The sequence below is a fragment of the Apus apus genome, chromosome 4 (assembly GCF_020740795.1).
Source record: "Apus apus isolate bApuApu2 chromosome 4, bApuApu2.pri.cur, whole genome shotgun sequence".
Taxonomy (NCBI): domain Eukaryota; kingdom Metazoa; phylum Chordata; class Aves; order Apodiformes; family Apodidae; genus Apus; species Apus apus.
Window position 1 is genome coordinate 14,634,111 of NC_067285.1, and position 15,030 is coordinate 14,649,140.

General features: G+C 56.4%; 1 protein-coding gene across 1 annotated transcript in view; it reads right to left on the reverse strand.

The window, feature by feature from the left end:
• Positions 1–7,832: 7,832 nt before the first annotated feature.
• Positions 7,833–15,030, reverse strand: part of SLIT1 (slit guidance ligand 1) — a 58,788-nt gene continuing 51,590 nt past the window's right edge. Inside the window, exons 25-37 of the mRNA XM_051616722.1 lie at positions 14,758–14,829; positions 13,112–13,275; positions 12,611–12,735; positions 12,296–12,393; positions 11,372–11,511; positions 10,900–10,993; positions 10,588–10,725; positions 10,001–10,238; positions 9,781–9,911; positions 9,536–9,690; positions 9,182–9,470; positions 8,487–8,698; positions 7,833–8,409 (exon numbers count right to left, since the gene is read on the reverse strand). Coding sequence (XP_051472682.1) covers positions 8,165–8,409; positions 8,487–8,698; positions 9,182–9,470; positions 9,536–9,690; positions 9,781–9,911; positions 10,001–10,238; positions 10,588–10,725; positions 10,900–10,993; positions 11,372–11,511; positions 12,296–12,393; positions 12,611–12,735; positions 13,112–13,275; positions 14,758–14,829 — 2,101 coding nt within the window. The 3' untranslated portion in view covers positions 7,833–8,164. The remainder of the gene's footprint in view (positions 8,410–8,486; positions 8,699–9,181; positions 9,471–9,535; positions 9,691–9,780; positions 9,912–10,000; positions 10,239–10,587; positions 10,726–10,899; positions 10,994–11,371; positions 11,512–12,295; positions 12,394–12,610; positions 12,736–13,111; positions 13,276–14,757; positions 14,830–15,030) is intronic.

Here is a 15,030-nt window from a genome sequence, read left to right on the forward strand (position 1 = left end):
GTACTTACGGTCCTCCTCTAACCTCCAGCTGGGGCAGCCTCTCTGCAGGCATGTGGGCCCAGGATTTTCCCTCCTTCCCTCGGGCCAGGCATGCAAGTCAGCACCCCTCTTACCTCTGCTCCTCATGCTGCTCCCTGGCAGCAAACTCTCTTTTCCCCATCCTTCACAGCCCCGCTTTCTCCATCCTTCACCATTACTGCAGCAGCTTGCTCCCTCCCTGGTTTTCCCACCTTAGACCTGGTATGTCCTGCACGAAAAGTAGCGCTCACAAAGTCTGTGCAAAGAGCCACTGACTTACAACAGGAGCTGGGCTGTGCCTCATAGGTGTAAATCTGAAATTTTGTACCCTTTGATGAGGAAAGGTAGAATGTCTGTTTTTTTGTCAGAATGGGGCTGAAAAGAGGGTTCTGAACTGGGCTATGGATTGTTATTCTTGTCTTCAGAAAGCAAATGAAGAGAAAGCAAATAATTCTGAGGTTCTTTACTTTAAAGAAAACAATTTTTAAATACAATTGCCCCAGACTTCTGCCTGGGACCAGCCTGGGCCACACGTGTTGTATGTCTCTTATGGGTGCCTGGCTCAGGTGGGCAGACAGCAGAGCAGGACCATGGGCATCTGCAGAGACAGGGAGCAGGGACTTTGGAGGAGGTGCTGAGTTGGGCTGTCCCCAGGGTGAAATGGTCTGGGGTCTTGTTAGCAGGGACCCTCCTGGCTCCCTGCTCAGCCATCCTCATGGCCAGTCCCTAGCACCACAGCCACTGCAAGGCTCTCCCCAGCCAGGCATGAAAACCCTGCACAGAGTTGCTCTGCTTTCTGCCTTTGCTCCCAACAACTCCCCCTTTTTTAAAAATCAGAATTTTAAGGAAAACAAGTGATTCTTCTTTACGTTGTGCTGTCCATGAAGAGATGGCAGGAGTGTTTTCTCCAGCAGCTGCTGCGCTGGGTGGTGAGGTTAACACGTGCAGCTAGTTTTTACAGAGTTCAGGCTTGTTTGCCAAGGGATGGGTCAGGTGAAGCCATCGCCTCTGGCCGAGTCACTGCAGCAAACACATGGGCATGACCTCTCCAGCCCACCTCGAGGTGGAAATTTTGGTGCTGCTTTATTACAAGTTCCTTTGGGTCACCCCAGGGGAGGATGCCCCAGGAGTGAGGTCGACCAGGGGTGGTTGACATCTCCAGAAAAGCATTAAGGCTTTCTGCTCTGAGGCAACCTACAGCTCCTTGCCAGGCTCCTTTCCTTGCCGTCACTCCTCCAGGAGATGTCATCTTTGGCCCCTCTGCCTCTCCTATGTGCATTCTCCACTTGACACCAGCAGTAACTGCCAGGTTTGCAGACTACAACACCTGCTTTTAATGAACTTTGCACCTGCTTTTGTGAGTGCTTTATTTTGAGTCAGGAAGGAGGGAGGAATGCTGTAATTTGCTAGAAAATTAAATTTCAGTGTAATTTACTAGTAATTTAAAGGTTCTGCATGCAAGATGACTGCCAGGTAGGGTGGCATTGCCTGGGTAGCTCCATTTTTTTTTTTTTTTGTCAGTGCTCAGTTGTTTGAATTTTTTCTCCTTTTTTCCCCAATCAGTCCTCATGTTGCTTTATTTTCTTCCCAATTTGCTTCCCAGTTTCCTCTCTCCTCCCAGCCACTTTTCAGCTAAAACAGTGCATGAGAGACATAAAAATAAGTAGAGGTAATACTGTGTATGTAACCTGTTGCTCTTTCTAAATGACTTGGGATGTGCACGACTCTCTTCTATTTGTTCTGGCAATGGTGAGGTGTGCTGCTGAGGCATTGGCCCTTCTTTAGAGCAGCCCATTTCCAATAACTGCAGCTTCTACACAATGCAGGTGATGCACAGGGAGCTGCAGACGATCTTAAGGAATGGAAGGAAACAAGCAAAACAATTTATCGCCTTATTTCACATGGGCATTGAGTGTTTTCCATTCACTCTGGTGCAGAGCTGCCCACTGGCACTACCACAGTGCCATCCACAGCTCCACTGCCTCATTGCACACTTCTTCCTCTGGGCTACCCCACAGCTCCCTGCTCTGCTTCTTCATTCAGCTCTGGATTTCAGCACAAGTGCTGTGTCCCACAAAATAAACCCTTTCTCTTTCTGTTACTTTGGCTTTCCTTGCTGGCAGTGTTCTCATCTGGAAACTAGTCTTCAGCACAGCTCCCCAGTCCATGTACCAGGAGCAGCATCTTCTTAGCTCTGCATCTCCACAGATGTCCTCACCATCCCTTCATTGCCAGCCCCCTTCTCTCATATGCATAGTTACCTTTTCCTCTCTCACATTGTCATTGGCAGCTCTGGGTCTTCACACTTCATGTGGTCGGGAACCACCCATTTTACCTAAAATGTATCTTTTGGGGGATGAGGGCTGCAAGAGCAGTTTGAGCCCAGGTTGGCTCCTTCTATCTGTAGCTGCTAGGTTCTTGTCTGGCAATGCTAGCCCTGGAATGAGTTCCTCTGCTGACAGGGTGTGTGCAGTATATCCAAGGTGTGCACATGTTTGTATTCATCACTAATTCATCATTTATTAGGTCGTTTCCATGTGTGTTTGCTGTGTGCAGTGGTGTTTGTGTGTTCAGCTGCCAACACGTTAGTGAGATGCAATTGTAGCATAAGTTCTCCAAAGAGCTGGCTAGCCAATGCTTTCAGGAAACTCTCCACCACATTGCTAGTCATCTTCCATGAGATGGGAGAGTGGGATAAGTTCCTGCTGCTCTTTGTATCCCTGTCCCTCCCATGCCCAGGGGAGCTGTGTGGTGCTGGACAGAGCAGGCTGCCGGAGCCCCTTTTTGCCTGTGTGCAGAGGAGCAAAGCTGCGTCCTAGCCATTTTCCAGCTGTTTGCACTGCACCTCTGGAAATGCCTGTTTCCAGAATCTCTGCCAGCCCCTAGTAATCTCCCAGCCAGACATGGATGTACTGCTGCCCTGTTTTTAAGATTTGCTGATGGACAGTTTCTCTCTCCAGCTCATATTCATTCTGCCTGACAAATGCATTCCCAGTTGAAGGCACCTGGGAAGGCTGCTGTTTGCAGCCTCCCATAGGCATGGGCAGTGCCTGGGGCTGTAGGGAGCTGCGGGCTGCCGTTCGGCTTGGGCTCTCACCTCTCCACAGCTGGCAGTCACACCAGGGGAAGAGGGCTGAGCCCCAGCCAAAGCGTCCTCTGGTCCACATCCTCGGCCTGTTTTTTTGAGCAAACCACGAGGCTGCGAGGTCCCCGTTCCGCGCTCATCCCCCTCCGTGTATCGTAGCGTCCGTTCGGCCCATCCTTTAGCTTGGTGGTTGTGAAATGAATCCATCTGTTCTAAGATGTTCTCAGGAGTTCTTGTTTGTATTAAGCTCACCCCTAGGCTTAGTAGAAATCATGCTCCCCATCCTTTCTCCTCCCCTCCCTGTGGACAAGCCCTCTCCTTCACGAGCACTTCCACCCCCTCCCCAAGGGGCAGCGGGGGGCAGCTGGCAGTTTGGATTCAGGGCGCGTTGGCAGCTTGAGGGCAGCGGAGGAGCTGGGATGCAGCCGGACGGCGCTCACCGCGTGGGTCCAGAGGCTGGGCAGTCCCTCGGGCTGTGTTGCTAGCCAATGTTTTCTAAGTCTGTCTGTAAGAGTACCTAATTTTAAAATTAAATGTGAATATATATTATGTGTAGGTTCCATGTAAGATAGTGTTGTGCTAGGCGGCAGGATGTTAACCTACTTTTTAAGCTTTTTTGGGGGCAGGAAAAAGCATTTTTCTCTCACTTCATGCTCACAGATCTAATATTGTAAATAGGTTTTTTAAATATTTATTTCATGGGCTTTCCACACGTTCTTGTTCTGACTGGTGTGTCTGTTGGTGGGGCTGTATCACCCAGTGTGCCACAACCAAAGGGCTGGCTATTGTGTGGGGGGGTGGTGAATGGGAAGGGATGGATGGGAAGGGCTGGGGTGGGGGGTGGTGGTGGTGTTTGGGTGGTTTTTTATTGTCACATCAAAGTTGAAGCATTAACTCTTCATCTCATTTTGATGATGTCAGACCTGGTCAATGGCCACGGTCCCCGGGGGGGCAGTGAGCTCCTGTGGCTGGCCAGGATGGCTGTTCCCCAGGGTGGGGGACACTGCAAGCAATAAGGTTTGTAGTAATAATGTCTGCTTCGATGGCAGGGGCTCTCGGGGCTCAGGGCTGGGTGGGAATAATCCTGCTCCCAGCAGGGACTCGATCCAGTGTGGGATGGGGGTGGTCTTCTGGCCTTTGGATGCCCAAGGAAGCGTCCCCAGGGATGTGGGAGCTGGGGGCTGCTGTCACTCCCAGGGAACCCTCTCAAAACGGCTGGGATAGGGTAGGTAGTTACTGATAGCAAACTCCCACTAGTGAGTTACTGCATTGAGCAGCTTCCTTTGGGAATTCTGCACTTCCTGCAGGTATAGGTGCCCCAAGGGAGTGCACCACTGTTGCCCTTAAATCCCAGTGCTGGCTCCAGAAGGTCATTTGCTGATTTGCTTGCCACTGCAATTTTTATTCTCCTTCTAGGAGGTTCCAAGTAATTTGGCTGGTTTTGTCCTAAGTGTGTTTGGATTTTTAATCTTTTCCCTTTTTTTTAACCCCTTTTTTTCTTGGAAGTGATTGCTGGTAGCACACTCCCCCGAGCCTGGCTGGCTGTGTGGGGCAGCTTTGGCTGGTTCATTGCTCCTATTATGATGATGGGTCCCTGACTTTGGACAGTGGAGTGAGGGGTGCTGCTGGGTCCTGGCCCTCCAGTGCCCCTCACCAGCCCCACTCATCCTTTGCCCTTCAAACAGGTGTGTAAAGGAAAAAAAAAAAAAAAAAAAAAGGGAAAAACAACCCAGTAATTTTTTTCTTAGGATGCTCAGCATTTAAATATTATCTCCAACCCGATGGCAAATGTTTTTCCTTCATCTGTGTCAGCTTCCTTGGGAGAGTTTTGTTTCTCTGTTTGTTTCAATATGAATTTTAGACACTGAGCTGAAAAGTCCTCCTGTCCGGTACTGTATGTTTGAGCCTAAGCAATGTGAACTGTACAGACCAGTGGTGGGAAATGGGAGCCAGTGGCTGTGCCTGGGAGAGCCGTGGCTTGGGACGGCATTCCTGGTTGCATTGGGAAGTGGGAAGTACTGTGTCGCAAGTTGGGAAAATGAACTGTCTGCTGTGAATTCTCAGTTGGAAATGTGGAGAGGGGTTTCCATTAGATAATGTTTACATACCTCACCTGACAAACCTTTGAAAGTGTATATATAAAAAAGGAAAAAAAAAGAAAAAAAGAAAATTATATTAAGTTGCTTTAAATCAATATGTATAGCTATAAGAGCTGGGTCATTTGAACTTTGAATATGTATCAACTCTCTAAATGTTGACATTTTGTGAACTCTGTGCTCCTGTCTTTTATTTCATCCTAGCCTATGGAAGAAGTTGTGTTCTTGTTCCAGGTAAAAGGTCCCTGACTCAGATCTAAACTCCTCAAGGATTCCCACCACCTTGTTTTCTTTTCTTCCTCTACTGTCGATATTCACCCTATGAGCTTTCTAAAGGTCCGTATTTTATTGCAGCTTATTAAACGTTTCTTTGATATCAGCGTTTGTTTGGTGTGATAACTGGAGGAGGGCAAAGGTGAGTGAGTGGAGGGGGGAGGCGGGGCTGGCACCTGGGACCTCTGCTCTCTGGAGGGGGAATATAAATGCCTGAGTGGGATTTGAGTGTTCCCACGCTAGTGTTTGAGCTGGTGGTGCCACTTTCTGCATCAGATTTGTGTTTGTGGCATGAACAATGCAACCCCTTGGTGCTGCCCAAGGACCCCAGTCCCGTCACCAAAGAGCTAGAGGTGCCCAGTTTTCCCCGCAGCAGGCACCTGGCCCTTCAGCATCCCACGCTGCCCCACGCACCACCCAGGCTCCTTTTGCAAGGTCTTGGAAGAGTGACCCAAGCTGTCCCTGAAGACGAGGCGTCAGCCTGGGGCTGCACATCCACATGGGTGATGCTCTGGCCAGAAGATGTGGCTGGGGCTGTGCCAAGAGTGGCAGGTCGTCATCCATCTCCCCAGCCTGTGCCACCTCCTCGTACGCCCAGCAGCTCCTGAGCACCAGCTGCCCACTTCTCCTCTCCAGGAAAGAAGAGGCCAAGCTTCTGAATGAATAAATGTCATGTTCACAGGGAAGACAACATAGACAATACCAAACAGCTCCTAAAACAATACAGCCTCTGCCAGCGGAAGGATGCTCAGTGCCTCCCTCGCCAGCCTAGTACAAACCAGCGTCTTCAACAGTGACACACACAAACCCCACGGGCCAAACAAAGCCACCGTCATTTTCCTGCCCAGTAGCATCTGTAAACAAAAAGAAAACATCATTTGTTGACCCTGAACATATAAAAATACTATAACAAAATGAAATACAAATATATATTAGAATCTGTAAGTATTCTGTATAAAGAGATACTTTAGCGGTTAGCGGACGGCAAGAACAGAAACACAACACAACCAATCCCTGGCCGGGCCATGGGCAAAATGAGATGCATCCCAGCTCCTCTGTGTGGCAGAGGGGGCTCCTGTGGGGAGGACGTTTGTGGCAGAACCATGTCCCTGTGGTGGTGAGAATCTCCTGGATGCTGTTGGTGACCAGGGCTGGTGATGGCAGCCAAGGAGCTGGCTGCACTCGGTGGAGGTGCCCAGAGCCTGGTGCAGCCAGCAGTCCTGACCAGAAGCCGATGGGCTGGAGTGGTGAGATAGAGGGACCCAGGGCTGCACCCCTGGCATGAGTTTGTCCATCCAGGTGACGTGGTGAGGCACTGTCCAGGTGTGTGCAGTGTCTTAGGTTGGGCTCGCACCATCCATGATCCCCACAGATGTAGAAGCAATGCTGCAGAGGTGGAGGGTGTGTGCAGTACCACAGCATGGGCTCCCCATGCTGCAGTGGCATTACCCCTGCTCCCACAGCAGCCCAGAGAGTCTACTGTGGGCTTTGAGTCCAGGAGCAGGTGGGACTTACCCTGGCAGTGGTGTGTAAGCTCCAGGCTTGCTGGCTTGGGCTTCTTCAGCTGTTTCAAGTGGCACAAGCATCCACAAGGCTCAAGCCCTAGTTAGGGGCACAGCAACCCCACCCTCTGGCTGTCCCAGCAGCCTCCTGCCCCAGCTCACTGGGCCAGCAGGACACAGTGTTGAGCTGCAGGGCCCTGGATGAGCAGGATCCCCATGCTGTGCTGAGTGGCTTCCAATTCTGAGCAGAGCCACTTGGCTGGGTTGTGGCCATTCATGGCCCCTTCAGCACAGGCCAGGGCTGGTGCTGGGGCCCCTATGGACATCTGTGCCCTGCTTCCCCTGACCCACTCAGTGCGCTGGGGACTACCCTGGTCTTGCTGCACCCAGTGTGGACCCAACACCACCACACTGGGCTGCAGCCATGCCCTGTGTGCCCCAGAACCTGGTCAGGAAGCACAGCCCAGGGGTGTCACAGGCAGGTCAGGCTGCAGCTGCAGAGCTGGTGACATGATTTGGGATGCTCTGGGCACTGGCAGCCCAGGCTGGGCACTGGGCAGCTGCTTGCTGCAGATGCCATCAGGATGATGGCAGGTGCTCAGTGGGGAGGCCAGGGCTGCCAGAGGAGAGAACACAGAGCTAGGCTCTGGGCTCACTGGGACCATGGAATGCTGACTACACCACACAGCCCTCTGCCAGCCACAGCCTGCCATGGCCCATGAGGCTCGGCCACATCAGGACCCTCTGCTCCAGTCCCACCTGTTGGAAAAGCCCCCGGCTCACCTGGCTGGATGCAAGGCACAGGGCTGCCAAGGAGGGGACACAGAGGGACACAGGCGCTGCCCTCTCGCAGCTGTCAGGTTGTGCTGGCGGGGGGGGGAAGGCAGAGCACTGCAGGGAGCAGCTGGACAGAGTGTCCACCCCGTATCCACACACCTGTGAAGCTGCAGTTCATTAAAAAAAAAATCTCTATCTACACATTTGCTTTGTCTGTGGGTGGTTCTTTTTCTTAACTTTTTTTCTCCCCCAACCCTCTAGATGCAACAGCTCTACCCTCCACTGGGTTCCTCTGATGCAGCTGCAGTTCAGGAACACCCAGACAGCAGCACCATGGCTGCAGGGCAAAGCGAGGTCCTTGGCTCCAGGGGGGCTCCCTGCCGGCCCCCTGCTCCTCCGGGGCCAGTGGCCGCTCACAGGCACTGGCTGCAGCCACACTTGCTGGGCTTCTCCACCTCCTCCACGAAGGTCGCGCCGTTGCTGCACTCGAAGGCGTATTTCCTGCGCCTGAGCCGCAGGCCGGTGCAGCAGCGGCCACCAGGGCCACCGCAGGTTCCCCGGCACTCCACCCAGGCCACCGGGCGCGTTGTCTGGCAGATGGCATAGCCCCGCTGCACCTGGTGGTAGTCCCGCACCGGCTCCCCATGGCACTCCAGCTCTGCAGGACAGCGATGCTCAGCCCAGTGTCCCAGCATGGGGCTGCCCACTCTGGGCATCCACCTCCCTGGCACCTACCTTGGTCACAGAGGGCTCCAGCGTAACCACTGTGGCACTCACAGGTGGGCTGGCCACCCGGGGTGAGGCGGCAGTGGCCGTGGACACAGGGCCGGTGGTGGCAGGGGTCAGGTGGCTCGACCGGCTGGTTGCAGAGGGCACCCTGGAAGCCCTCGTGGCATTGGCAGCTGTAGGAGAGGGTGTCGAGGGGCAGGCACAGCCCATGCACACACCTGTAGACAACCAGAGCCATCAGGCACCTGCCAGCATGGCCCAGCACAGCAGCAGCACGCATGGCCCACTGGCACAGAGCACGGCATAGCTCAGCACCCCGCATCGCATGGAGAACAACATGGCACTGCCAGGGCACAGCCATCGTGACATGGCACTGCCACTGCCCTGGTGTGGCTCTGGCACAGCACAGCCCCGGTATGACCCAGTGCTTGTGGCATGGCATAGCACCACCGCCACAGCACAGCATCACCTTGGCATGGCACCGGCACAACCTGGCACCATCAGCACAACCCAGCAGGACCCAACACAACCCAACAGGATCCAGTCCCAGGAGAGGGCAACTAACAACAAATGGGAGGGTTGGGCAGGGCAGCCAATGACCCGATAGGGTGGGGTAGTTGTGGTGGGGCAGCCAATGAAGTGGGGCAGCCAGTCGGCCAAGCCCATTGCTGTGGGGCAGCCAGCAGGGTGGGGGCACTCACTTGTGTCCCTGGCAGGGGCCGCCGCGGGGCTGGTCACAGTGGGGCCCATCCCAGCCGGGCTCACAGTGGCAGACAGGGCCCTGGGCGCCGGCGGGCTGGCAGATGCCGTGCAGGCAGTAGAGCTTGCGGCAGGGCTCGCAGCCCGGCACCACCCCTGGCGTCATCCGTGTCTTGGTGAAGTCCTGCAGCTCATTGTTGATGTAGAGGTTACGGATGCAGCCGTGGAAGCTGGTGCCATTGAGGAGCTGCCAGAGGCGGAAGGCGGCCGAATTGACGTCCACAGGCATCCCTGAGGAGAGCAGGACCATCAGTGTGCCCAGAGCCCTCCCATCCTCCCCCTGGCCCCCATCCTACCTCCTACGTAGAGGGGGGCCTCGCTGTTCAGCGTGTACTGCTTGCCCGAGTTGTCCATGGTCATGGGGCTGCCACCATCGATGGAGAGGTTCACCATCTGGTCGAAGGTCACCAGCTCCACGGTATGGAACTGCCCATCGTTTATGGTCTCAGCACTGGCAGGAAGGACTGGGTCACCAGGGAGCCCCCAAAGCCCATACAATGGGGGTGATGGTCCCCAGCGAGTGGGAAGGGGTGGCAGGTACCTGTAGATAGCTGAGCTGGGGTGAGTGCCAGGATCATAACTGACCCTGACGTGACCCTGGTACAGCTCCACAGCCATGTGGTCACTGTCACCGTTGTACAGCAGGATGCCATTGCCTTCAGCTGTGGAGACCTGGTGGGGGGGGGAGAGGTGGGACCCTCGTTCCCAGGGCAGAACCCCAATGCCACCCCCCTAAGTGCCCCATGCCCATCAGCCCTCACCTGCAGGGTGATGTTGGCCCGGGGCCAGTCCTGCAGGTCAGTGAACTGCAGATACGTGTCACGGTCCACGAAGTTGACGCTCAGTAGCTTCTCGCACTTGGGGCCACCAAAGCCAGGCAGGCACTGGCAGAGGGCACGTGCACCCCGCTCCACACACGGGGCCCCATTCTGGCACTCAGCTCGCTCACAGAGGCCGGGCTGGCCGGCAGCACGGGGTGGCATCTCACAGAGCTGGCCACTGTGGGGCCAAGGGTGCTGCTGGCCACAGGGCTGGGAAAGAGCCCTAACCCCTCCCCACCACCCCATGGAGCTCTGACAGTATCCCTCTGTTTTGGGGTCCTCGAGGAGGCTCTTCAGCCAGTGGTGTCAGAGGGATGCCTGGATGCTGAGCCCTGTCCTGGGACACTGGCTCCCTTCAGACCCCACTCCTGGGGACCCACACTTCCAGCCCCACTCCTTCCTCTTGTACTGGGATGGATGGATGAATGGACAAGGTAGCCAGGATGAGTCCATCCTGCACAGTGCCACATAACCATCCCCCCTGTCCCCAGTGTCTCTCTGTCTCCCTCCGCCCTCCCCAGCGGTACCTGTAGCCCTCAGTGCAGAGGCAGGAGTAGCCGTTCACCTCGTCCAGGCAGCGGGCGTTGTTCTGGCACCGGTGGTCCTGGCAGTCGTCGAAGTCCTCACTGCAGTTGCTCCCCACATAGCCGGGGGCACACTCACACCTGGGGCAGGCAGGGGCCTCATGGCTGCCCCTTCCTTCCCCCTGTGCCAGTGGGCACCTGCTCCTCCTGACATCCCCTCATGTCCCCCTCACCAGCCCACAAGCTGCAGCTCCCTAAAAGCAAATCTCCCCCAACAGGCAGCCAGGAGAAAGCAGTTTGGGGAGGGGGGCTCACCTGGGTCCCTGGCTGGTGGAGACACAGGTGGAGCCATGCTGGCACGGGCTGAGCTCAGTTGAGCAGAAATCTAGTGGCTGCTCACAGAAATCTCCTGTGGGGCAGAAGAGGCGGTGCCAGGCAGTGCCAAACAGCTCTGGGACAAGCAGGGCAGCCCTGGACCCTGTGGGGCAAAGGGAGCCCATGGAGGGGCTCAGCTCAGGACAGGGAGCTGCTGAGCCTGTGGCTCACACCCCTGTGGATGCAGGGTTCTGCTCTCACCCCAGCCAGGTAGCAAGGGCATCCTGTGGCACAGGGTCTCAGCAGGGCCTGAGGTGGCTGGGCCCAGAGGACCCCAGAAGCTACAGTGATGGGCACTGGGGTAGCAGGCAGACGAGCTACTAGCCCTCAGCAGTGGGAGGGGAGAAGGACTGGCCAAATCCCCTAGCCAGGCTTGTGAGGTTTGGGGCTGGCCAGCCGTCATGCCGGGTACCTGTGTAGCGGGCAGGGCACAGGCAGGTGTAGTTGGTGGCCCCGGGCACACAGGAGCCCCCATTCTTGCAGCTGTGCTCCTTGCAGGGGTCATTGGCAGCATGGCAGCTTGGGCCCTCGAAGCCCACCGGGCACTGGCACCTGCCATGGGGTATGGGGCAGTGTCAGAGGATGGGAAATGGAGCATTTCAGGGTGGCTACCCCGAAAAGGCAGCACAGTATCCTGCCTGCAGAGCACACCAAGAGGCTGTGGGAGCTGGGCTCCTGCCCCCTGCCAAAGAGCAGGTGCAGGGGAGGGCAGCAGCTGCCCCAGATGAGCAGACAGGATGCTGAGTTGCCGCGACAACGGGCTGAGAGGCCACTCAGTGCTGGGGGGGCAGGAGGCTGTGCAGCCCACCTCTTCGCCCCCGGCCTGACGTCTATTTTCAGCTGCTAATTGTGCCCCGGTTCCTGGAATAGCCTGAAGTGTTTGGGGTAGCAAAGGTTGCCCAGGGGTACGGCAGCCCCACAGGGAGTGGCACTGACCCCAGAGCCACATCCTGCCCCATATCACAGTCAGCCCTACTGCAGCGGGGGGATCCCAGCCCCAGATCCCCCTGCCCTCTGCTTCCCCATACCTCCCGTGGCGGCCAAACCTTTCTCCTCCCTGCCCCTGTGCCCTCAGCCCAGTAGCCTGCAGGGCTGGGGAGCAGGGGAAAGCAGAGACAGTGCTCAGCCCTGCTGGTGCTGGCAGGAGGTCTAGGCAGGGCTGCAGAGAGCCGGCAGCATAGGCTGGAGCTGCTGGATAAATGCAATATCCCAGCTACACGCCCCAGCGAGCATGCAGCACAGGAAGGAAGCGACAGCCTTTATCTCTGTGGGATGCTGGAGCTCCACACCACTGCACAAACACCCATCTTTTTGTGGGTCCCCATCCAGCACTCACCTGAACCCAGCTCCTTCTCCCTCCTGGGGCTGGCAGGTTCCCCCATTGGCACAGGGGTTGGAGGAGCAGCCGCTGAGTGCCACCTCACAGTCCCTGCCCTGGGGAAGGAGGGAGAGGTGGGAGTGAGGAGGGTGCCACAGCACCATGTCCCGCTCCTCCTGCCCTATCCCACTCAGCGGGACACTGAAGTGTGCAGGGAGTGGGGACAGTCCAGCAGGCAGCAAGCCCAGGGGGCATAGCAGACCCTTTATGATCTCTCCTTCCCTGCTGCAGGGATGGGTCTCCCTGGGCTGGGGACCCTCGGGACCAGGGTACCTTGTAGCCACTGGGGCAGGCACAGCGGTAGAAGCCAAGGGGGTCATTGTGGCAGGTGCCCTGGTTCTGGCAGGGGCTGGAGAGGCAGGGGTTGCACTTGGCCTGGACACTCAGAGCAGGTGGGCCTGTGGGACAGGAGGTATGGAGGTGCCCATCAGTGCAGGCATTGATGGAGAAAAGTCCACGTTTGGGCACCAACACGGGGCACAGAGTGCCAGCCACCACTGGGAGCAGAGCCTTCCCCACTAAGGGGCTGTGCACCAGGCAGTGGGACAGCCACATGCTTGCTCAGTCATCACAGACATGCCACCAACCAGTTAAGGCTAAAGAAGCATGCTAGTCCCTCTCCTCCACAAAGCAGCTCAAGGGATGAAATACTGGAGTTCCCCAGACTCATGGAGTGATGCAAGGTGCGGGGCAGGAGGCAGCCTGGCTCCCTGTCACACTGGCTGCCCTGCCTGAGGAAGACATGGATAGACAGACAGCACAAGCACTTCTCACCTTGGCACTCAAACTTCTTGGCAGGGGTGGTAAGCAGCAGCTTGCCTTCCATGTCAGGGGGCCCAGCACAGCGGGCAATGCCTGGCTCCTTGTACCCTGTCTTGACCCAGCTGGAGAGCCAGCGCAGGTTGCAGCTGCAGTAGAGGGGGTTGGCCCCGATGGCTCTGCAGGGGGAAGAAGGACAAACTGCACCAACTGCCCCACAAAGGGAACCAGGCTCAAAGACCTTGGGACTGGACACAGCTCTGTCACTTGGCTGGGCTGCCATGTGATGGGAAGATGACCCAGTGCTCCTCCATTTCTGGACCCACCAGAGGTGCTGCCCCACACCACTGCCCAGTTAGCTCACCCTTGCCACCAGCCTGGCAGTCTGCACAGCGCCCTGTGGCTCTGTGCTGGGGCTCTCCATTGCCCATATGGAAATCCTCAGGAGTCCCTCCCCAGCACTGAGGCAAAGCTGCCTGGGCCCAGTGCCAACTGGGCAAAGCACCCTGAAACTGTAGAAACAACAGCAACACTGTGCAGGAGCTGCCGGGCCAGCCTGGGCTCTGCCATACAAGGCTGCAGGGCAGGGACGTGGGAGCAGGCTGCTGGGGACACGCAGCAGGTCACAGTCAGAGCTCGGGACAGCATCAGGAATTGCTTCCCTGAGAGGAAGACAAGGAGGAGGAGGAGGAAGGGAGGGTTGCTCTGTTTCGCAGCGGATGATGTGGGAGGATAAGGGTTGGATGCCTCTTTGCATCTTCCTTCACTGCAAAGGTTAGCACTGATGGAGGGGAGGAGGCAGCCCAGAAGGCAGATGGCAGGGACCGGAGATCCCCTGGGGCTGACAACCTGGTCCCACAGCACCGACAGCGCCGTCTGGTGGCAGCTCAGCCCGGCGGCAACCAGCAGTGCCACGCTTTGGAAAGGGAAATCAAGGAAGAGTCAGGGAAGTCAGAACAAGCAGTCTAACTGCTGCTCCCAAAAAAATCAGGGGGGTGAAGATCATGAACCAAGATGCTTTTTGCAGGCTGAAGGAACGGCCTGAGACCTTCAGGATGGCAGGAGCAGTACTGCCACTGGCAGAAGAGTGAGAACAGTTTAGCAGGGATAGGGAAGGGACCAGAAAGTCACTGCAGGCGAAGCTGAACCCCTGCCCCAGGTAGTGGGTACAGGGCTGTGCTCCTGGGGTACAGGTTCCCTCAAACTGGGGCTGAAACACTGGCACCAGCAGGCAGATGTTTGATGACAGATTTGGGGGGCTGCTGCAGGGAAGCGTGCTTGCAGGAGGCTAACTCCACAATGGTGTGGGTCAGAGCAGCCCTCACTGACACACAGTTGAGCCAGCATCTTGCATGACTTGATCCATATGTTAGCGGACTCTGGGACCTGGTGGTGTGGAGAGATATTATGCTAGCTCCAGCAAGGACCACAGGCCATCCCCACAGCACTAGGACACTGAGCTGCACACCTGCACCTGGAGGCTGAGCAAGGGGAGGGCAGGCACAGCATGGCACTACCCCACAAACAGTCCCAGGTACTGGCCGAGAGAAGAGGAGAGGAAGCAGCTCAGCACCCAGAGAAACTGGGCTCAGCCCTGTGGTTTTTAAAGGTCTCCTGAGTTTGTGTCCATCCCTGTGCCTTGCAGAGTGGGATATACTCACAGGTGGGACAGGGAGGTGACATCTGCAAAGATGCCCTCAGGGAGGCTGGAGATGTCATTGCCATGGAGGGACCTGCAAAGGACAGAGGGTCTTGTTATCCCCATGAGTCCAGGTTGGGCAGCAAGGACCACAGCCAACTGAGTCCAGGCATGGGAGGCAGAGCTAGACCCCACTGCACTGTCACTGTTGCAAATGTCCCATCTGCTGCGACGGACAGATGCATCTCCCCTTGCTCCATCTGCAGCCTGTACCCTGCCTGCCTGTCGGCACCCA